The following is a 21,677-nucleotide window of genomic DNA, read 5'->3' on the forward strand; positions in this document are numbered from 1 at the left end:
GTGTTACTGTAGCAATATGGCAAGAGAAAGGGTTTGGAACTGAAATGATTTATTATTAGAGAAACAAAAAATGGCCTGGAAAAACTGGGAAAAGTAAACCAAACACAATGTGTATTGCTTTTTCCAAATTGCTTTGGTTTAGCATTGTGACAGATTGGCTCATTAGCAGTGATCAGAGGCATGCTGAAATCACAACTGCAGCCTTTCATCTGGCTAAACAGGATCCATTTGCAAATGGCACTTGCACGTGTATGTGTGCTAGAGCATGCCAGCAGCTTCTGCATTCCCTTGCATTGCCCCTGATGGGGGGTGTCACAACAGCAGACATGCAAGGAAGTACAGAAGTAAATCTCTCCCAAGCAGCCTACGCCATGCCTCGTACCCCCGCCCATTCCCTCCACCCACCAAAGAAAGTAGGTCTGCACTGCAAGAAGGTACTGCAATCTACTCAGGATAGCTAAGGTAACAAGAGTTATGGGGAACAGCAGCAGGAGTTTGAAGAGTCTTTCATTCTCTAGGCATTTAAGTTGTGCACATCATATCCCCGGGTTGCTGCATCCTCGCTGCTGCTGTTACTTGAGCAAGGTAGATTAAAGCTAGCTTGGAGATACACTCCATTTGCAGTGCAGGTATGCCCTCAATTGCTTTGGAAGGGCCTATATTGCTCAGGGAAGTGCATTTCCATTATAAGTTCCCTCTATACTGGTGTAGTGATCAATAAACCCTACCCATATAGGGTTCTATAAGCAGAGGCATATGTGAATGAAAAGAACCAATCAATGAACTTTATGGTAGAGCACTAGGCAACCTCTGTAGACCCTCTGTGGGCACATCTAAATGTGACATTAGCCTAAGTTAATATGCATTAAGGGTGTGTGTCTGCACGTGCGTGCCCTTAATCTGCATTAAAAATGGCAAATTTGGGCTATTTGATACCTGGATAGAAAATTGGTGTCGAAAGGGACCTCGGAAGGTCTAGTCCAACCCCCGGCTCAAGGCAGAACCATCCTCAACTAGATCATCCCAGCCAAAGCTTTGTCTAGGCAGATTTTGAAAACCTCCAAGTATGGAGCTTCCACCACCTCTCTGGGTAACCTGTGCCAGTGTTTTACTACCCTCCTAGTGAGAAAATTCTTCCTAATATCTAACCTAGACTTCCCTTGCTGCAACTTCAGACCATTTCTCCTTTTTCTGTCACCTGCCACCACTGAGAACAGTCCAGCTCCGTCTTCTGTAGAACCTCCCTTCAGGTAGTTGAAGGCTGCTATTAAATCCCCTCTCAGTCGTCTCTTCTGTAGACTAAATAAGCCCAGTTCCCTCTGTCTTTCCTCAAGTCATGTCCCCCAGCCCCCTCACCTTTTTTGTTGCCCTCTGCTGGACTTTCTCCAATTTATCCACATCCTTTCTGCGGGCAAAACTGAACACAGTACTCAACATGTGGCCTCACCAGTGCTGAATAGAGGGGAATAATCACTTCCCTTGACCTACTGGCAACATTCCTACCAATGCAGCCCAGTATGCCATTAGCCTTTTTGGCAACAAGGCGCACTGTTGGCTCATATTCAGCTTATTGTCCACTGTAGCCCCCAGGTCCTTTTCTGCAGAGCTGCTGCCCAGCCAGTCAGCCCCCAGCCTGTACTAATGCATGGGATTGTTCCGTCCTAAGTGCAGGACTTTGCACTTGTCCTTGTTGAATCTCATGAAATCCTCCAGTTTGTCTAGGTCACTCTTAATTCTAGCCCTATCCTCCAGCATATCTGCTATTCTTCCCAGCTTTGTGTCATCTGCAAACTTGCTGCGGGTGCGCTGTCTGCCATCTTCCAGGTCATTAATGAAGACATTGAACAAAACCAGCCCCAGGACCAACCCCTTGGACACTCCACTTGATACCGGCTGCCAACTAAACATTGAGCTGTGGATTACTACCCACTGAACTCCATGCTCCAGCCAGTTTTCTATCCAACTTACAGCCCAGTCCATACTTCATCCAGTCCATACTTCCATACTAGCTTGCCTGTGAGAATGTTGTGGGAAACCGTATCAAAAGCCTTGCTAAAATCAAGGTATATCACATCCATGGGTCTGCTCACATCCACAGAGCTAGTCACCTTGTCATAGAAGGCAGTCAGGTTGGTCAGGCATGACTTGCCCTTGGTGAATCCATGCTGATTGTTCCTAATCACATTCTTCTCCTCCAAGTGCTTAGAAATGGTTTCTTTGAGGATCTGCTCCATTATTTTTCCAAGGACTGAAATGAGGCTTACTGGTCTTTAGTCCTCTGGATCCTCCTTTGTCCCTTTCTTAAATATAGGCACTATGTTTGCCCTTTTCCAATCATCCAGTACCTCTCCTGATCGCTATGAGTTTTCAAAGATGATGGCCAATGGCTCTGCAGTCTTATCAGCCAACTCCCTCAGCACCCTCAGGTGCATCCCATCCAGCCCCATGGACTTGAAAATGTCCAGCTTTTCTAAATAGTCCCTAACCTGTTCTCACCACTGTTGGCTGCTCACCTCCTCCCCAAACTGTGCTGCCTGGTGCAGTAGTCTGGGATCCAACCTTGCCAATAAAGATTGAAATAAAAAAGGCATTGAGCACTTCAGCCTTTTCAGCATCCTCTGTCAGAAAGTTGCCTCCCCCATTCAGTAAGGGACCCACACTTTCCCTGATCCTTCTCTTGCTACTGACATACTTGTAGAAACCCTGCTTGTTACCCTTCATGTCCCTTGCTAGCTGCAACTCCAGTTGCACTTTGGCCTTCCCGACTTCATGCCCAAGCAGTGCCCTTATAGTCTTCCCTATCTATTTGTCCAAGGTTCCACTTCTTATAAGCTTCCTTTCTGTGACTTAGTCTACTGAAGAGTTCCCCGCTAAGCCAAACTGGTCTTCTGCCATACTTGCTAGTCTTCTTGTGCATCAGGATGGTTTGTTCCTGTACTTTCAGTCAGGCTTCTTTGAAATACAGCCAGCTCTCCTGGACTCCTCTTCTCCTCAGTCTGGCTTCCCAGGGGATCCTGCCCATGAGTTCCCTGAGTGAGTCGAAGTCTGCTTTTCTGAAGTCCAGGGTCCTTACTCTGCTGCTCTCCAGGATCCTGAAGAAAGCAAGGATGAACTCAGTCATCTTGTGGTCACTGCTGCCCAACTTGCCATCCACTACTACATTCCCCAGCAGTTTTTCCTGTTCGTGAGCAGCAGGTCATGAAAAGCATTGCCCGTAGTTGGCCGCTCCAGCACTTGCACCAGGAAGTTGTCCCTAACACTCTCCAAAAACTTTTTGGATTGTAGACACTTGCCTAAACTGTCTTAATGAGCATTAAACTAATGTACATTCAATTTGGGTGTGCTTAAATTCACATGTAGACATTAGGGTTGTGTGAAACAACACCATTCCATTTCGCCTTGAGTTTAGTATCAAATTTCATTTGGAGTCGTAACAGCTGTTCTGTTACATTCTGTCGAAACAGAAAGGCTGTTTTGATGCTGTTTCGCTGACTTCCCATCCCCAGCACTAGATAGCACTGGGGATGGGAGGCAGCCCAGCCGGGCTGCTTTCCAGTCCCCCCCCCCCCACGCTACATTGCGCCGGGAGCAGGAGGCAGCCCAGCTGGGCTGCTCCCTGTGCCCTGCGCTGTATCATGCTGGGGGCGGAGCCTCCGTGCCCCCCTGCTGGATCTTGTGCTGGGAATGGGAAGTCAGCCCAGCTGGACTAACTTCCCATCCCCAGCCTATGCTCAAAACATTTCAACTTTTGAAATGTTTCGACCAGCCTCATTTTGTTTCGAGGCTATTTTGATGGCCTTTGTTTCATTCCAATTTTGCTGTTTTGACCTCAAAATCGGTCAAAACAGTGTCAAAATGAAACAGCCAGTGAAATTTCGCACAGCCCTAGTAAACGTTCCCTGTCTGTCTCTGACTAACTACCTGCTCCATCACTAAGAGACTATCCCCAAGTTATCATTTCTGTCACTACAATTAGGACAACTCCACTTTAAAGTCAAAGCTGGGCAGTGCCTTAAGGATGCAATATGGTCTGTATTAAGTTAAAAATATGTATTTATTTAATCATATTAGGGAACAAAAATTAATGAAGTAAAGGAAGTGGCATACACTCCCCAAAGTCAATGAGCAGCCCTAGGGAAAATGAGTTGGGTAGATTCACTCAGCTATAGCTCTCTTGGATATAACTGTCTTTGCAAACTTGACCCAGTACATACTAACTTAAGGCAAGGTAATATTACATGCATGTATCTGTCCACCATGTGTCATGCTGGTGGGCTCTGGGAAAGTTGGATTGGGCCCCTGGGAGGTCAGACAGCACCCAGCCTGCTAGCAGCCTGCCCAAGGTTTGCCACCACTGCAAAAGGAAGTACTGGGCTCCCCCCAAAAGTTGAGGGGCTGCCCACCCTCCTGGCAGCTTGCCCCCCAGCTGTAGGGGGGCAGGCAGGCTCTGCCAAAAGCAGGGTCGGGCCCCTCGCTACTCCTGCTGTCAGCAGGCTCCTGCAACCAGCAGAACACCTGGCGCCACCTGGGAAGGGACTGCCTCACTCTATGGGCAGTGCGGGGTGTCAGCCAGCAGTGGTGGGGAGGCTGGCCCTGTCCAACATCCCTAGCCTCCCCACTCTGCGCTGCCCATGGGGTGATTCAGCCCCTTCCTGGGTGGTGCCATGAATCCTGCCAGCCACAGGAGCCTGCTGAAGGCAGAAGTGGCGAGAGGCCCAATCCTGCTTTTGGTGGACCCTACCTGCTCCCCTGCAGCCAGGGGTCAAGCTCCTGGTTGGCTGGGGAGTCCCTGAACAGCAGGGGGCCTGGTCCTTCCACCCATGGCAGTAGTGCTGCTCCATACCCGGCCGGGCAGGCTGTTAACTGGCCGGGTGCCATCCAACCTCCCAGGGGCCCAGTCCAACTTCCCTGAAGCCCAGATATGGCATATAAGCTGAGGTGGAAATTTAAGGTAAATTTGGGGGGTTCAAACCTCGACTTCTACACTGTGAAACATGGTATATGTGCTGGATACAAAAATTTGAAAAGAAGGCTGTTACTTAGAAAAGTATATGCACTGTCATCCAGCAGGACATTCTTTTAGAGCAGCTTTGGATGTTATTGATGGTTTTCCCTTATTCCTGATACAGACTTGAGAACAGGTCAAGGAAATCAGTTTTTAGTTCCCTGCACACATCATGAACTGAATTATAAAAAAGTCTATGCATTTGGTGAGAACAATAAAAATAGACACTATTCCAAGCCAGGAATATTATTAACAACAGTATGTACAACTGATTCTTTTTTCTCCCCTCAACCCCTCCCAAGGTGGTCCAGGAGGAAATCCCAATTCCTTCCAGTTTTGTGAAGCTCAGTTATCTGAGCAGTCGGACGCCTGGATATAAAACTTTGTTGCGTATTATTTTAACGCATGCAGCCATCCCTGCTGGAATGACAAAAGTGCATTTAATAGTTGCTGTTGAAGGACGTCTGCTTCAGAAGTGGTTTCCAGCTGCTACCAACCTGGTCTACACATTTGCCTGGAATAAGACAGACATATATGGACAAAAGGTTTCTGGTCTGGCAGAGGCAATGGGTATGTTGAATCATTTAAATAGGATAAATAGAAGTAGTAACATATTTGAAGCAGGAAAACACTGTTGACAGAGAGGATGCCAAACTAACATAATTTTAAATGAGTTGAAGTTCTTAGCTAATCAAAGTGACTTGTTAATTTTCTAGAAAACTGTGTTTTCTTATTTCTTACAATTCTCTTTTAAAGCCTTTTTGACATCCTAAGTTCAAAAGTCCATTTTCTTCTTTTCTAATGGTTATGTACTAATGGCATCCTATTCAGCTGTCTATATTTCTGAATGTTACTTTCTAACTATGACCTTCAGTGTGTCATTGCCTCTGTCATTTTTTGGCTGTGACATTTAAAATGTCATTTCCACTTAGGGTTTATTAAATTCTAACTTTTGAGCATCTTTACTTATTATATTTGATGTCTGAAACTGTTAAAACTTCTTCACTTGTTATTTGAACAAGTTTATGTAAAAATAAACCCTACACATTTCAGAGGCCAATGATTACTCTGATTTACTACTGAAAATGCACTTTAATCTAATTACTTTTTCCATGTATCCGAGCTATTTCCTTATAAATTTAGAATTTTGTTATTGGATTTTTTGTGCGCTATATCTTTTCCAGAAAGGGTGGCTGTTCTGTGTTCTGTGACCTTGTCTTGTGAATAGTTCCTACATATACATTGATCATACTGGTAGACCTTAGTATTGTGAGTAGTCCCATTGACTTCAGTAGATTTTTTTAAGTAGTGGAACTTTCCATTAGAAAAATTATAACACAGAAATAAAATGACCCAAAATATAAAAATCATTAAGGACCTCATTCTTTTGCTGTTCCTCACAATGAGTGTTACCTTCATAAGCAATCTAACTGATTTCAGCAATGAATAATATTATGACAACCAACTCTATAAAAGATGTGTACAAAAGTGAAGAAACAATATTTTAGCAAGGTAAAATTAACATTGTACCACAGGTGCAAGACACTATCTCAGAGAAAGGAATTATTCAGAGTAGAGAGGTAGAATCTGCACCCAATTACTTATAAAATATAGATTCCCATGTGCATGGTACAAAAAAGAATGGTATTAAATGATCTGACTCTCTTATCTTCTTTTTTTGTGATTTAAAATATATACTTGACATGTATGGACAGCCAAGTCATTATAATATTTTCTACTGTTGTTGATATTTAAATACAAGATATAGGAAAATGACATAAAATAGTAGTAAAAAATTTAATACTAGTAAATATGATACAAAACAGTTCATAGTATCATAGTGCTTGGGGTCGGAAAGGACCTAAACAGATCATCAGGTCCGACCCCCTGCCCCGGGCAGGAATTAAATATACCAGTTCCCCTCTGGATCATTTGAAAGACTTTCCAGTAATGATGATCCAATATATTTCCAGACTCCAAATTAAATAACCAAATAACTATATTACAGATGTCATAAATGATATATTCCATTGCAAAATGCTAAATAAATAACAAAGAAATTTTCATGCAAAATGGAATGAAATGTGTGTACCTTTTTATTTATTTAATTAAGGTTTGTCCAATTTCTTTTGAGGTTAATTTTAATTACCCTTCTGACAAAATAGAAGCAGAAGAAATCTTTATGTTTAAGTGCATTGTTAGCTTAGCTTGTTAGATTCCGATAAAGCCTTATTTAATTTGACAGACTAAAGTACTCGGGGACTGTTATCTACATCCATTATGTGAATTTTGTCAAAATAATTCCCTGTGTCTGTGTATTACCAATAGTTAATAATGCATTCTGCTCAGACTTCATTTTAATTACATTAAATTACAGCAGGTTGAAGTCCTATAAGCTCAGGAATATAACCATCTGCCTTTAGTATTATAAACACTATAAACACTTCCATTTTTCTTCAGGATTATTGGCAACAACAATCACATAATCATTTCCTATGGTATCTTATCCAAAAAGAAAACACTTTTGGAAAAAAATAGACTTTCTGAATGTACTTGCATGCTTGGAAGGAGCTATTTAATTTTGTTGGAGAAATGTCTGGTGGCATTTGCTTATTCCCCAGACCCCTCACACTGAGGCAATTTCCTGATCTTACATTTATAGCAAAAATGATAACAATAGAGGGGTTTTTTTTTTCTTAAGATGAGAGAAAACCATAATGGTGCTGACAGTGGGAGATTCAACTATAAAGACTTATCTGCATTTGAAAGGTATGGTAGATTAAGATAGGGGGCAAATTTAAATCTCAATAGCTGTGCCTAACGAACCCCATGTGTGGACACTCTTACTCTGGAATTAAAGTGGTACACAAGGAATGAATCATGGATAGAGATGCCCTTGGACTTAGTCTATCCTACAAAGTTAAACTGCCATGGGTACCTGAGTATAAAATGATCAGACCCTATAGCTGATGAAGTTCTTTAGGGAACACCCCTGGTATGGATGCCACTCTGTCAGAAAAACACCTGCCAGCTGAGCAGCATCTGCACTATGGGCCCAACTACAGCCCTGCCTGCAGGCACGATGTCAGCTGCCCTGGTAATGCAATGCAGACATGGCCTAGGGCTCAGGAAGAGGCTGTGAGTGCAAATACAGTAAAAAAACCAACAACTGTGAAGCAGCTAGATATTATATTATAGGAAGTTATGTGTATAACTAAGACAGATAAAATCCCATCAGCAAAGACCGAGCAACACCTTCATGTGGGGCTCTTAGTCACTGAGACTTTCATCTTCCAGTTATACTTAGATGTTGTACTGAGGCCGGAACAAGGTCCTGTGTGACCTGGAGGAGGCCAGCAGGAGTCACCATGATTCAGAAATATGCTTCAACCCCCACTTCTGTCTTTCTTTTGGGTGATAGTAATTCACAGCCAGCAGAGCTGGTGCCCCATGCTCGCTCAGCTGTTCCAGGCCCCAAGCAAAGATAATGTGCAGCTGTTGCCTGGCTGTCTTTAACTGCTCCCTACCTCCTGGGAAAGGAGTTGGCTGACAAGTAGTCCCACTTACTGCTGCATACCTGGACTTGAGGTCCTAGTAAACCCTGTTATGAGATGCATATGTTCTTATTCCCTGTTATGCCTCTGGATATTTCAGCCCCCAAAACTATTTAACCTTGATTCTTCCAATTAATTTTACGGGAAAGAAGTAGGCACTTGGTACACTGTTTAATCACCCTTTTGAGACCAGCTCTGAGGCAGCCTTTACAGTTGGCAGGGATCTGAGTTTTCAAATACGTTGCACCTAATGGTTCCCTGTTCCAGAGAATGATCTCTCAGCCACTTTGTAAACAGGATGCTGCCTGCTGGGGAATGTCTCTGATTGGTAACCTGATTTTCACATGCAGAACCCCCCAAACAAGGCATGTTTATTATTAAAGATTATATTATTGAGTGCCTCTATACAGGCACTTTACTGCAGAGTTGGCCAATTAGCTCTGCAGTAAAGTGTCACCATCTACATATGTGCCAGTATTGGGGCACAGTAAATTAATTAACTCTGCCACAAGATAGTATTGTTGGGGATAATACTGTCTTATAGCGGACTACTTACATGCACTGAAACACACGTGTAGACTGTGACAGGTTGGTTGTGGCATGAGGATGCTAAGGTACAGGGGCTGCCTGCTGCCTAGCCCTGCACTTCAGCACCTTCATGCCCCAGGCAGCACCTTTCACTGCCCAATGCCACCTGCAGACCCCGTGCCAGCCCAGGGCTGCTCCACTCCAGCTCAAAGTGCTGCAGTCCCAGGCGCACATGTAGACATGCCCAAGAGCAGTTGACTCCAGCACAAACTGCGCTGGAATTTATTGCTCATCCTTAATTGCATGGGTAGATGCACCCATTATGGGGTAATGGTGATAGAAATCATAATATTTGTATCTGGTAATGCTTGGCAGAAAAACAGATACTTTATTTCCAATGGTTTTTGTGGCCGATTCACTATTTCATAATTATTTTGCCTGGAAAGCAGCCTTAAGCAAGAAGCCTCAAGAGTGAAATGTGAATACCTCGGAGGATTTAAAATGATGATACATTCCTCCTTTCTGTGTAGAATTTGATCTGGAAAGATTCTTTCTGATCCTGAGAAATAAAATGGAGTTGAGGCAAGTTGCTCATTCATGTAGACAGTTAAAGTTAGCGCGTTCAGGGGGTCATCCAAGTACTACTCACTGACAGGGAAGGGCCAAGAGTTTATTGCCTACAACAGGAATGAGATGAGACAACAGTGAAACTGTTATGAAAGGGGGTTATGAACTTTCAAGAGCATTTGGGAATTCAGGAATGACACATGATGGCAAAAAGGAGCAGCAGCAACGTCATAGCATAATCTGAGGATGTGCACCATTGGAGAGCCGTGGGTACAGATTCTTAGCTGGTATAATTTATCATATCTCTGTTGACTTCTACACCAGAAGCCATTCTGCCCCATGGGTCCATAATGATGCATTTACTAGGATTGTGGGTGACATCTGCTAAACTTATCTTTAGTGGGTTGGATAATACACGTCTGACCGTGGGCTGAACTTGCAGAGTGCTTAACTGAAATAGAGATGCTGTAGGATGGGGTACAAGTCATCAGCAATGCTGCTTCATACTAACAACCTGCTTTTTGATTCCCTTGTACTTTAACATCTAGCTTGTTCTGTTATTGACTCTTAATGACTAAGCCCACTACCAGAATTTTTGGAAGAAATCATCAGTTCTGCGCTAGAATTGCAGATAGAGAAAAAGGCCGTTCTACAACAGCAGCTCTGCTCTAGCCCTGGGGCCTCTTCTGACTGCAAGGGATAGAGGAGCCAGCTGCAGAGCACACAGTATAATGATTGAGGCCTATAAAGTTTTAAACATACAACAACATTAACAGGTTTCAGGGGAATGGGACTTCAGGAGAATCAGAGGCTTCTCTCGGCTAAACTAATGGGGAAGCTCTGCGTACAGTAGAAGGAGCAGTCTGTTAGATTTGAATAAAACATTTATCTTACAAACAAGCCATCATATCACATGCTTCCCCAGTAGAGCCGGGCAGAATTTTGACAGATAATTTCAATAAAACAGTGGAGTTTTGGGGAAACCAAAGCAGGTAGTGAATTTGGATCAAATCCAGCAACAAGCTTTAGAAGAAAAAAGAAGGAATTGTTGTAAAATGTAAAAACATACCTTTTTTCAAATGAAGTGTTTCAAGCATTCAAGAATGTTTTACACGTGTTCTGGGGTTGGGGGGAAGTGTTTCAATTAATTTAAGCTCGTTAAATCAGCTAATTCAATTTTCACCTGAATTAAAAAGGAAAAGCATGAGATTAGTGGATTTGAATGCCCAACCCTTTGCTTGAACAACACTTTCCTCAGTAAGCTGTAGCTCAGCCATTTAAGAAAGATGCTGTAACTGAGCAATTCTGGATCCACACTAAGAAAATTATATGCATATGTGTAACTGAGCTGTAAAAATACATATAAGTAACTGAAAATTAGATTGTTAGAAAAGTTTGTAATTAGAAAAATAGTCTGACATTTCATTAATGATTTGTTTTCAGTGTCAGTAGGATATGAATATGAAACATGCCCTGATTTTATTCTCTGGGAAAAAAGGACAGTAATCCTTCAGGGTTTTGAGATGGATGCTTCGAATCTGGGAGGCTGGGCCATAAACAAACACCATATATTGAATCCACAAAGCGGTAAGTTCCTTCTTTACTGATCAGACATTTGGAGAGGCATGTGTTTGCAGAATAACAATGAGGAGTTAGGTGCTCGTTGTTAATGTATTGTTCTAATAGGAATGGCAAATTCCCTTTATAAAGGACCTGTACACTGGACCCCAGCTGAAAGACATAAAAGCATTAAGATACTAAAATTAGCTAAATGATTAGAGTGTATTTGCGCAGGAAGGCTTGGTTGGCTCAGTTAATTAAAGTATGCTGTTCATAATGCTAAGCTCAAGGGTTCAGTCCCCACGTAGGCCATGTCTTTTTGGGAGACTAGATGATTTCCTGAAGTACCCTTCCAGCCCTACTTTTCTAATATTCTGTGAGAAGCTCGTGGTTTGAATCCAGTATTGGGCAGTGGGGATTGTCCGTTGTTGTAGTTTGTTGGTCTCTGTGAAACAATTTTACAACACATCATCATCTCATTGGACGTACTCACCACAGAACTGGCTTCAACTGGTACCATTATTGGCAGTCACATCAGGGAAGCGGAGAATCTAATGGTTAGGAAAACCAAGCCAGCTACTTGCGTGTAGATATGGTGTTTCTAAAGTATAGTTCAAAGACTGTGTAGAAGCTTACATACCTGCCCATATGTTGTCCTTTGGCTAGGTTACAGTTCAGGCTAGAAGTCCAGCAGCAGTCACCAGCGCTGAGCAAAACAATCCACTGAATCATTTTATTTCCCTAATGTGATTTCTGCTTAAAATTTCTCAAGGCATTAATCTGTTTTCAGGTTGTTAACATTTTGTTCTTATCCCCCCTTCCCCCAGTAACTATAAGTAGGAGCCCATGGGATAAATCTAGATAGTGAACTTACCATACTCAGCATTGGCACCATTAGATATGCCACCCACAGTCCTCCACACTAGCTGTCCCCTAAGCTGGAAGCATGGTAGCTGTGTCCATCTGGCACTCAGAGGTGATGGAATTGGTACTGTCACCCACCATGTACTTAAAGGTACTGCCATTAGACCACGAAGACATACCCTCAGTGCATTTAAACTATGAAGTGAATGCATGTTATAGTAAATTTCAGCAGCTGGAATATATAGGTATGTAGATAGGCAGATAATGGAGATGCAGGAAAAATGGTGAAAAACCTAGTGTCAGATCCTTAAGTAAGCATAAGTTTGCACAGTATTTTCAACATAGCTCCCCAAAGTTTAAATCAGGTGAGCTTCTCTCCACTAAAATCTATTTCCAACTGCAAACGACTGTTAGCCGGATTCCTACACTGATATAAAGCCGTCAACTTCTTTTATAAATTCTGTTGTCCGGTATATGAGTACAGTATAAATATTCCATATACAAAAGGTCAGATTTAGTTTGTAAATTATCCAGATTTTTGTTTTGATTTGAAATAGTTTGACATTTTAAACAGCGGGTCTTTCAGCCCCACATTATTGGTTAGTATGGATTGTCTTTCTTAAATGCCAGCTATTGACATTTAACACAAAGAGGAATCTGACCTCAGGCAGCCCAGCCCCCAACTGTGAGCCACACAGTCTACTTTTTAGTGCCAATTTACCACTGACATAGCTTAATTTCAAGACTCAGTTATTGGCAAAAAACACCAATTTATATGGATGTGCAGGCTTCATACCGATTGTAATGATTCCCATTGTTTTTCGCACTAAAATGTTTCTAAGAGGCTTTGTAAATGTCAAGATAGGACCCAAGGGCTAAACATTTGGGGCTAAATTATGCCTTTCAGCAACAAGCACAGAGTACGTGGTGATAAATTCTTCTAGCGGCAGCTCCCAGAGACAGTATAAGACAACTGGCTATACTTCAGAGTACAGGCACCCAAGCTAGCTTTAATCAGGCTAGCTTAGGCAGTCCAAGCTGCAGTGCACAGACTGCTTCAAGCTTCTGCTGTGGCTAGATTCCTTCCAATATCAAAGCTAGATCATTTAAAGCTGGGGGTATCTCTAGGCTACACAGTGGGTGTATCTACATGAGATGCTTTTATGTAATGCACAGTGAAGCATCAGTGTCTACACATACACAGCAATTACTGCATAGTAGATTAGTCTAATGTGCCATTTTCTAGTACCTGTAGATAAAGGTACTAGAAATCAGTGCATTAAACTAATGTGCCAAAGTGAATGTGTAGACCCTGACCGGGAGCAGATTGCAGAGGGCCACAGGGGGTGGGGAGAGCTGCCCAGGCTCGGTGGGATGGTGCCTCCCAGCCACATGGAGATCAGGATGGGTCCCAATCTCCACCTGGCTGGAAGGCAGCTCTTGCCCTGTGGATAGCCTCTACCCCATCCCACCAAGCTGGGACAGCTCTCTTCCAGACACATGGAGATCAGGACAGGTCCCAACCTCCATGTAGCTGGAGGGAGTGTCCCCATCTCCATGTCGCTGGGAGGCAACTGCCTGGTACCCCAGGCAGCTCTCCCCTGCCCCACGAAGATCAGGACCAGCCCCTGTGCCCCCTGTAAGTCTGAGGCTGGCACCCAGGAACTCCCCCTGGCTGCTGCAGGGGGGGCAGAGCCCTAAACTGAACTGCTCCTGTCAGGAGCAGATTTACTGCCGACAGGCACACATCCAGATGCGTGCGGAGGCCTAGTTTAATGCACCTGAATTTTCATGCTACACTTACTTCAAAAGGATGCAGCCGCTTCTAAATATTCCTGTTAGTACTATCCCTGAGAAGCCCTTGTGATTTGATTAAGTAAAAATGTTGATTGTCATTAACTCTTATACCTATGTTTTCCCTGGGGAAAGGAGTCTTCCTCTCCCAGCTGGGGGAAGGACACAGTCCAAACCCATTTTGCAAGTTTAATTAATTGAACCAGCTCTCTTTAATAGGACTATAGCATAATACTTTCTCACTTTTAGTTACGTTAGTGATCAGGTGGAGCAGAATCGAATAACAATCAGCTCAAAAGGATCCTGCGTTGCTGTATTGCACCTCTTCTCAGGGGCTTTGTTTTGTCTCCTTATTTCCATTGGGTCTTTATGCACACATTGGATCTTACATGTATTTCCCTTTCAATCCAATCCTTCTTTGACCATGTTTACTGCTTAAAACATTTCCAGAAATAGACCAGTGGTTCCTTATCATGGAAACTGAAAGTAACATATCCCTGTCTCTCTCTATTTTGCATCCCACCACTGTCTTAAAGGGGCCTCACAACAGAGCAGCAACCTAGAGTTTAGCTACGTTGCTTGCTACGAACACCTAAGCATTACAGGAGTCCTGTTCAGCTTATTCATCCTGCCTTTTAAAAAAAATATAAGCAAGCACTCAATATTTTTATGTAAGTAGAGGTGAATAAATATCCATCTAACACACTTAAGAAGGGATTTTAATTTTATGCAGTCTTTAAGTATTTGTTATCTAACATTCCCACCTAACATACATGCACAAACTGGGAAAGATTAAGATTTAAATCAGGGTAAACTGTTATTCACCTTTCCCTTTCCAAGTATGCAGTCCTGGGAGGCATAGAGTACATGTTGTTCCTTGAAGTTAATTTGTCTACTCATATGTTTAAAGTTAGGCATATACATAGGTGCCTTCTTGAATTGGGGTTATAAGACGTGATCTAAAACCAAGTAAAATCACTGAAGAGTCCCATTGACTTCAGTGAGCTTTAGAGTGGGCCCATAGCACTCTAAAGTAAGAACAAATGCTTGAGGAGTCCAAGATGGAAAAATAATTAAACATAGCAATTATCCATCTAACTTAGTAGAAAATAGCCCCACAAATAAATGATAAACCAGATATTCAACTCCATTACCAAAAGGTCAAGAATAAATAATAGACTACTACTTGGTCTTAGCCAAAAGGTTAAGAAAATCTCTTCAATTTCATCTATGCAACCCAGACGTGTAAATAAGGGTAAGGTTGTGAGTCAAGCCTAAAGACAGAAAAAATAAATTTGAGGTTTATGTTCTGTGCCAGTTTGAGAGGAGCTGAAAGCATGATGGTAGAACAGCCATCTCAAATATGAATTTCTTGCAATTATTTTCAGAGGCCATACATTTATTTCCTTTTTGAAATGCTGCCACTGGATCAACTGTAGGAATAGCATCAGGAACACAATTCAAATGTAAAGTTTTTCTATTCTTTATTTTGAATGGTTTTTGTTAACTTTCATTTTACCCTAACATTAGTTTAATCAGTTGTATTGTGATACGGAGTTTGCAGTCGATTTCCATCAATAAAGTCTTCTCCCCCAGCAGACTTTCTGCTGTTCCTTCCCTGTTCTTATGATTATTTCTATGACTGAGAGAAAATGCATGAGCAGTGTAGGGCGTAGTCTCCTCCTCTGACAGCTAAGCATTCTAATCTTGAAGCCAAGGAGTCAGACTCTATATCTACAAAGTGGCCCCACTTAAATAATATGGGTTGTTCCCAGCCAAACTGTCCTATAACCTATAGCTGCTGCTCTCCCAGGATAAACCATGAGTGTACAGATGTTGAGGCTTTTTCTCCCAGAGTAAAAATGGCTGCTTCAGGAGAAAAATAACCTGGGAACAACTAGAATTAAATATCTGTATGTGCTGTAGCTTTTCTCAGAAAAGAATAAAGTCCTCCAGCGTCCATCTCCATGCCTCAGGAGACAGTGGGTCACTCATTGGCCTCCACCGCTCCAGCAGGGAGCAGAACATGACCCCTTCACAGTCCCTACACTGTGCTGGAAAGAAACGCAGGCTGACCATGGGCAGTCTGGGTTAGCCAATCAGGGCTGCCCTATGCACTGTTGCCACCTGCCACCAGGCAGACTAAGGGAGTTTGCAGAGCATGCTGAGTTGAAATGCACAGTGTCAGCATTGCAAGCTCTCCATTCTTCAGGGGCTCAGCATTCAACTGCCTGTATGTGCAGCTCTGGGTAAGTTTTTCTACCAAGAGAACAAACCTGAGAGAATTCTCCCATATTATTTGAAAGTGTATATGCAACCTAAGTCTCCTATTTCCTGACTGAGGTGCTGTAAGCACTAGGTTATTACAGGGAGGGTAGACATCACTATCATTAGGTCTCCTCAGAAGGCCCTGGATCCTGTGGATAAAGGCATTTTACTTGCAGCCCTGTCTCCCAGGAAGGATGGAAGTTCTGACATACGCTCAGCATTTCCTGTTCCCTAGTCAATGTCTGGTGTCTGAATTGCCCCTCAGAGATACTTAATTTCCCCCAGTGACTGTATAGGGAATCAAGGTCATTAATCCCATTTCTTTGAATTACTCCCCAGAGCCAGGTGTCTAATATTTAAGGATATTGAAGCCTGAGCTGGAAGTACCTAAGAGACCAATCTGGCTTTTGTATTTAGAGAACACACATACTTGCATATTAGCTCCTGAATGCATGAAGTACTGTTGAACTGTCCAGCTAGCTGATGAATATGAATGAATAACCAGTATTTCCTTTGAAGTGGATTATTCTTTAGATGGGCAAGTATATTGAAAGTGTTCTTTTTCCATTTTAAAGGGACTTTATTCTTTGAAGTTACAGATACAGTAGCTCTGGCCCCGATCCAGCAACATACTGATTGAAATCAAAGCGACTACTCACATGCTTAAAACTAAGCACATGCTTAAATTTTTTAAAAGCCAGGCAAACTCTCTGGAGTCCTAATTATATATTGGTGTTTGTATGAGACAGATGAGAGAGTGTCTTTCCATAGTGAGCCTCAGACAAAGGCCAACATCTCCTGTCAGGAAAATGGTTTTACAGGGTGGGGGAAAGAAATAAATTTCCATTGATTATGTTGGTATATATCCAAGGTCCTCTTCTATGCTGAGTCTAAACTCCAAAGAGAAATACATATCTTGTCCCTTGTTGTTCATCAATAAATTTGAAAAGTTTCCCCTTTGAAAGCTGTATAAGGTACCACCCACTAGGCTCCAAGGGGAATTTCCATTTCAAACTTCTTTACAAACTGCAAAATAACTTCTAGACAAGGACTATAGGATTGCTACAGTTGCAACTGTGTCAACATTTAAGGAGACTCTAAAGTAGTTGAATGTGGGCATGTCTACATGTGCATTTACACCAGCTTAAATTTACTGCACAGTTAGCAGGAATAGGCCGACGTCAACATGTGCAGGTGTTAAATCACATTAACACTGCCCATGGACTGACTTGAGACTAAGGTTAGATCCAAGTCAGTTCTCACACACCCATTATTGAACAGTAGGGCGTTATTAAATTTACACTCAAGTCAGCATAAGTCACCATATTTACTGCACGGTATGGGTGTGCACATGTAGATGTGTGCCCATACTGTGCAGTAATTTTGGTTACTGTGCAGTAAATGCACACATGTAGACACACCCTATGTCTCTTAATGCATAATTCCCTATGCTGTTTAAATTAAGAAGTGGATGGAGTTACATCAATGTTAGACTGGTATTCAGTTCAGAATCAGGGCAATGGGTGAGTTGTGTCTATGGTTCATTTTACATAGCAAGTAGATTGATTGCGGTGGGTTGTGGTGTGAGGTGGTAGGAAGCTGTAACATGAGCAATGCATTTCCTAAAGTTATACTGCCGAGAAAGTGTTGTTAATAGCTGGAGCAAGATTGAATGCTGTGGTATCATGGAATGGAATTATGCTTAGTTGGATGAAACATATATTCTTGTGACAATAGCAACAAAGGAACCTTTCAGCACGATGTTTTTTCAAAAGCTGAACATGGTGCAATACAAAGGGGTTTTGCGCATTTCTTTTATTGTTCTGGCTTTAACCTGGGACGTTAATATGCCAGTGGCACAGTGTCTCCTATGAAGCACAGCTATCAATTGTCAATGTAATCAAAAACTATATTCTCCTGTGTTTTATTTCCTTAATCACACTTCTTATTTGGTAGAGTGCTGGGCTTTCTAATAGAATCAAGGGATTTGGAACTTGCGGTCTTGGAAGACTTCTGCAGCATACCTCTCTTCAGTTTTAAAATTGCCATGAGTATAGTAATAACATGTCATTTTTGAGGGTAATTGTTAACTATATTGCTATGTGGTTATAAAAAAAAAAGGATATCTACCTGAGAAAATAGATGTTAGTACTAGATCTGATATTACCAACCTAATAATCGGAAAGATTTTTGAATGATATGTCCTACTGCTCAGTGCTGAAATACTGACAAGTTGAAAAGCTGTTTTCTATTTTATGGCAGAGCATATTGTATTTTCATTGGTGAGAAATTCCATTGCTGATCAGAATTCCTCTTCTATTCTTAACTCAGCTGTACTGCAGCCACCACCAGTTTTATACATTATCAGCGGCTTGCATTTGAATATTGATTGTACACTGCAGTTCAATGCCCCTTTCTGAAAAATGCAGAGTAGTCCTGCTATTAATCTCCCTTAATTAAATATTCAAAGTGTCTAAGAAATTCCTGTGCTGGCTAATAAAAATTTATGAATAAAATGAATATTTAAATAGTAATCCCCAAGAAATTAGATACCGCTGCAATTAACAGTCAATTTGTTAGAGTGTTAACTAACCATGCGCTCTAATCATGATCGCAGACCTTAAAATAGTCACTAACCACTACCCAAACAAGACGCTCGTTGAGCTCGAGCAGGGGCTGTTTAGAATTGGAAGTCGGTTCTTAGAATTTTGTCCTTAACTCTTTAAAAGAACTGATCGTACTTCTCCTTTCCAATGAAGAGCTTTTCAACAGCACTGCTAAATACACAGGGAAGTTGAAGAATGCTATAACTGCTGCATTTGTCCCTGCCAGCTGATTTTCATTTCAGCATTATAACAAGCCAGGAACTTACACCCGTGGTTTCAGAATGTGTAGGTAGAACAAGTCTTCTCTTTGCCAGCTCTGCTTATTTTTTTGCGGCACAATGAGAGCAAAACAGAGCTGAGCGCAAAAACTGAGCAAAATTAATGTATGACAACTAATATTTGCTTTTTTATTATGACTCCTTTCTGTCTTCAACCTTCTCTTTTCTCCCATCTAGGCATTGTACACAAAGGAAATGGTGAAAACATGTTCATTTCCCAACAGCCCCCTGTTATCTCAACTGTCATGGGTAACGGACACCAAAGAAGTGTCTCTTGCTCCAATTGCAATGGCCTTGCTCTCAACAACAAACTCTTTGCCCCAGTTGCTATGGCTTCTGGCCCTGATGGCAGTGTATATATTGGAGACTTCAATTTTGTCAGACGGATATTTCCCTCAGGAAATTCCATTAGCATTTTAGAACTACGGTAAGAAATCATTGATTTCATTGATTGGTTGGTGGTCAGATTTATTATCATGAATATGATACTGCTATGAGAAATTCAATGAAATATTTTTAAGTGGCCTGAGGGATCAGCCAAATTTAGCTGCCTAGAAAAGATGTGTCTTTCTTATTTAATATCAAACAACATATACCTGAAACCTTAAGGTTACTTTAAGGTGGTCAGTTAAGTGAAGCAGGGGTGCTTATGTTACATCTTCTTAATTGTGTAATTAGTTAAAAAGGTGTAAACTGGACACACTTAATCCTCTCCCCCCATATATTTTTCATATACATTTTTCAAGGTAGAGTAAGATTTTAAAGCATTTTTTTCCTTTAAATCGATTTAACTACCTAAGATGAAAGAGTTCAACAGAGTAACAGACTCAGATATGGTCAGAGCTCACAGAGCATTGGTGCTTACTGTTAAGGGCAGATTGAGTGCAGAAGTATGCAGATCCAGTTCAGTTGTTTCCCAGCCTTTCTTAGAAACCCAGCAAATTAAAGCTGGGTGGATCTTAAGACATATGCAGGTCACAGGCATTCAAAACAAAAGTCTCTCGATCCAGGGAGTATTCTGCCACCAAAAGGCTACTGTCCTATACCTACCCTGCTATACCAGTGGTGCTCAAACTCCAGTCTGTGAAGTTGTCATCCAGCAGTAGTAGAGATCTCCACAGGCTAATTGCCATTCCTCTGCTGTCGAATTTCCTGACCCATAGGAAGCCCCACAGGCAGGATAACATGGCCCTGTGCTCTAGATCACACAGGTGTGGGGTTGGGCCAGCACGCAGGGTCAGCTGGTACATGGCCAGATTCAGTATGCTGGATTGCACCCACAGACCCCACATTGCTCATTTGGCCCATGATGCCGTAAGACTGTGCACCACTGTACTCGATATGCCTGCCCCTGCCATGGACACTGCACCCAGTTTTACTCTTGGGAGGAACAAAATGGTCCTGGCCCCCAAAATATTACAGTAAATCTTTTCTCACAGTTGCTATTTACACACTGCGCTGTTTACACCCTCTTATCTCAATTAGAGTTCCTTTCTCTGAAAAGCCACTAATCTGTACTGGAAACAGTAGGACCACTCACTTTTTAGGATTAAGCCTTTACTCATGCAAGTACCAAACTACACCAGGGCACCATGTCCCATGTAATTTATACCCCACCAAACCTTTATTGCATATCCGAACACACGGCTGGACTTCCAACTAGCATGATTAGAGCTAAGACTGCACATAAATTGTTTGGGAGGAGGAGTTCTGTGAGCTGTGGGCAGTGGAAAAGAAGCAGCTAAATTGGAGTGAGAGAAACGATGGATAAAGTGGTGGTGGGATGCTGAATGACTCGACTGCTTTCCTTGATTCCTGCATGGTGCATTGGTGGGCTGTACAAAGTGAATAAGTCTGGGGGTGTGTGTGTGTGTGTGTGTGTGTGTGTGTGTGTGTGTGTGTGTGTGTGTGTGTCATAGGCAGAGGTGGTTGGTATGGGTTTTGGTCAATGTTGCCAACTGATGTGTGTTGTTTTGCTTTTTTTCCGGCTCCTGAACTGTCATATTAGGAACAGAGATACAAGGCATAGGTAAGTAAAATCTGGTACTATTGTGTATACATGCCCCTGCTTTAAAAGAACAAACCTAAGCAAAGGGAGGAGCGGGGTTCGGTACAGGTTTACAGAAGCACTGTACCTTTAACCAATGTGAATATAGATCAATCTCAGCTGTGTTTGCTTTAGGGGGGTGTAGAGGTGGAGCACCTCTCCAGACCTACAGGACCCTCAGTTTGCTAATCACCAGGGCACAGAACAGAACCTAAGTGTAAGAGCAAGGGTTAAGAGTATTTGTTAAAGGTGACCTTGTTATTTCATTAATATCTGTCCTATTCATTTTGATCTACAAGCGTGTTTCAGAAACTAAGGATAAAACAGCTGCCCGTGTTGTAGGTCTGTGACAAAGTGGGAAACTGTACAGCAGCAAGAACACTGACAGCAGCTTTGTCAAATGACCCCCATCATTCATGACTATCTAGAAAAGTGATGTGGTCCACTAACTGCATTGCACACCAAGTGGTTTTATTTCAAAATTGCTGTTAATTTCTGAAACATCCTCGTATATTTTATATACACTTGGTCAACTGTAAATGTGGTCTGCCAGGGCAAAGCAGAACTGGTCAAGGAACAGTGACAGAATTGTGACTTGGCAAGTCA

The 21,677-nt window shown here is 42.2% G+C and overlaps 1 protein-coding gene across 3 annotated transcripts in view; it reads left to right on the forward strand.

The window, feature by feature from the left end:
* TENM1 (teneurin transmembrane protein 1) overlaps window positions 1-21,677 on the forward strand; it is a 1,265,690-nt gene that overhangs the window by 1,155,817 nt on the left and 88,196 nt on the right. For all 3 annotated transcript variants that reach the window (XM_059732824.1, XM_059732825.1, XM_059732827.1), the window contains 4 exons: window positions 5,308-5,575; window positions 11,098-11,241; window positions 19,202-19,451; window positions 21,033-21,053. In XM_059732824.1, coding sequence (XP_059588807.1) covers window positions 5,308-5,575; window positions 11,098-11,241; window positions 19,202-19,451; window positions 21,033-21,053 — 683 coding nt within the window. The remainder of the gene's footprint in view (window positions 1-5,307; window positions 5,576-11,097; window positions 11,242-19,201; window positions 19,452-21,032; window positions 21,054-21,677) is intronic.

Source organism: Alligator mississippiensis, chromosome 8 (genome assembly GCF_030867095.1).
Source record: "Alligator mississippiensis isolate rAllMis1 chromosome 8, rAllMis1, whole genome shotgun sequence".
In the NCBI taxonomy this organism is placed as follows: domain Eukaryota; kingdom Metazoa; phylum Chordata; order Crocodylia; family Alligatoridae; genus Alligator; species Alligator mississippiensis.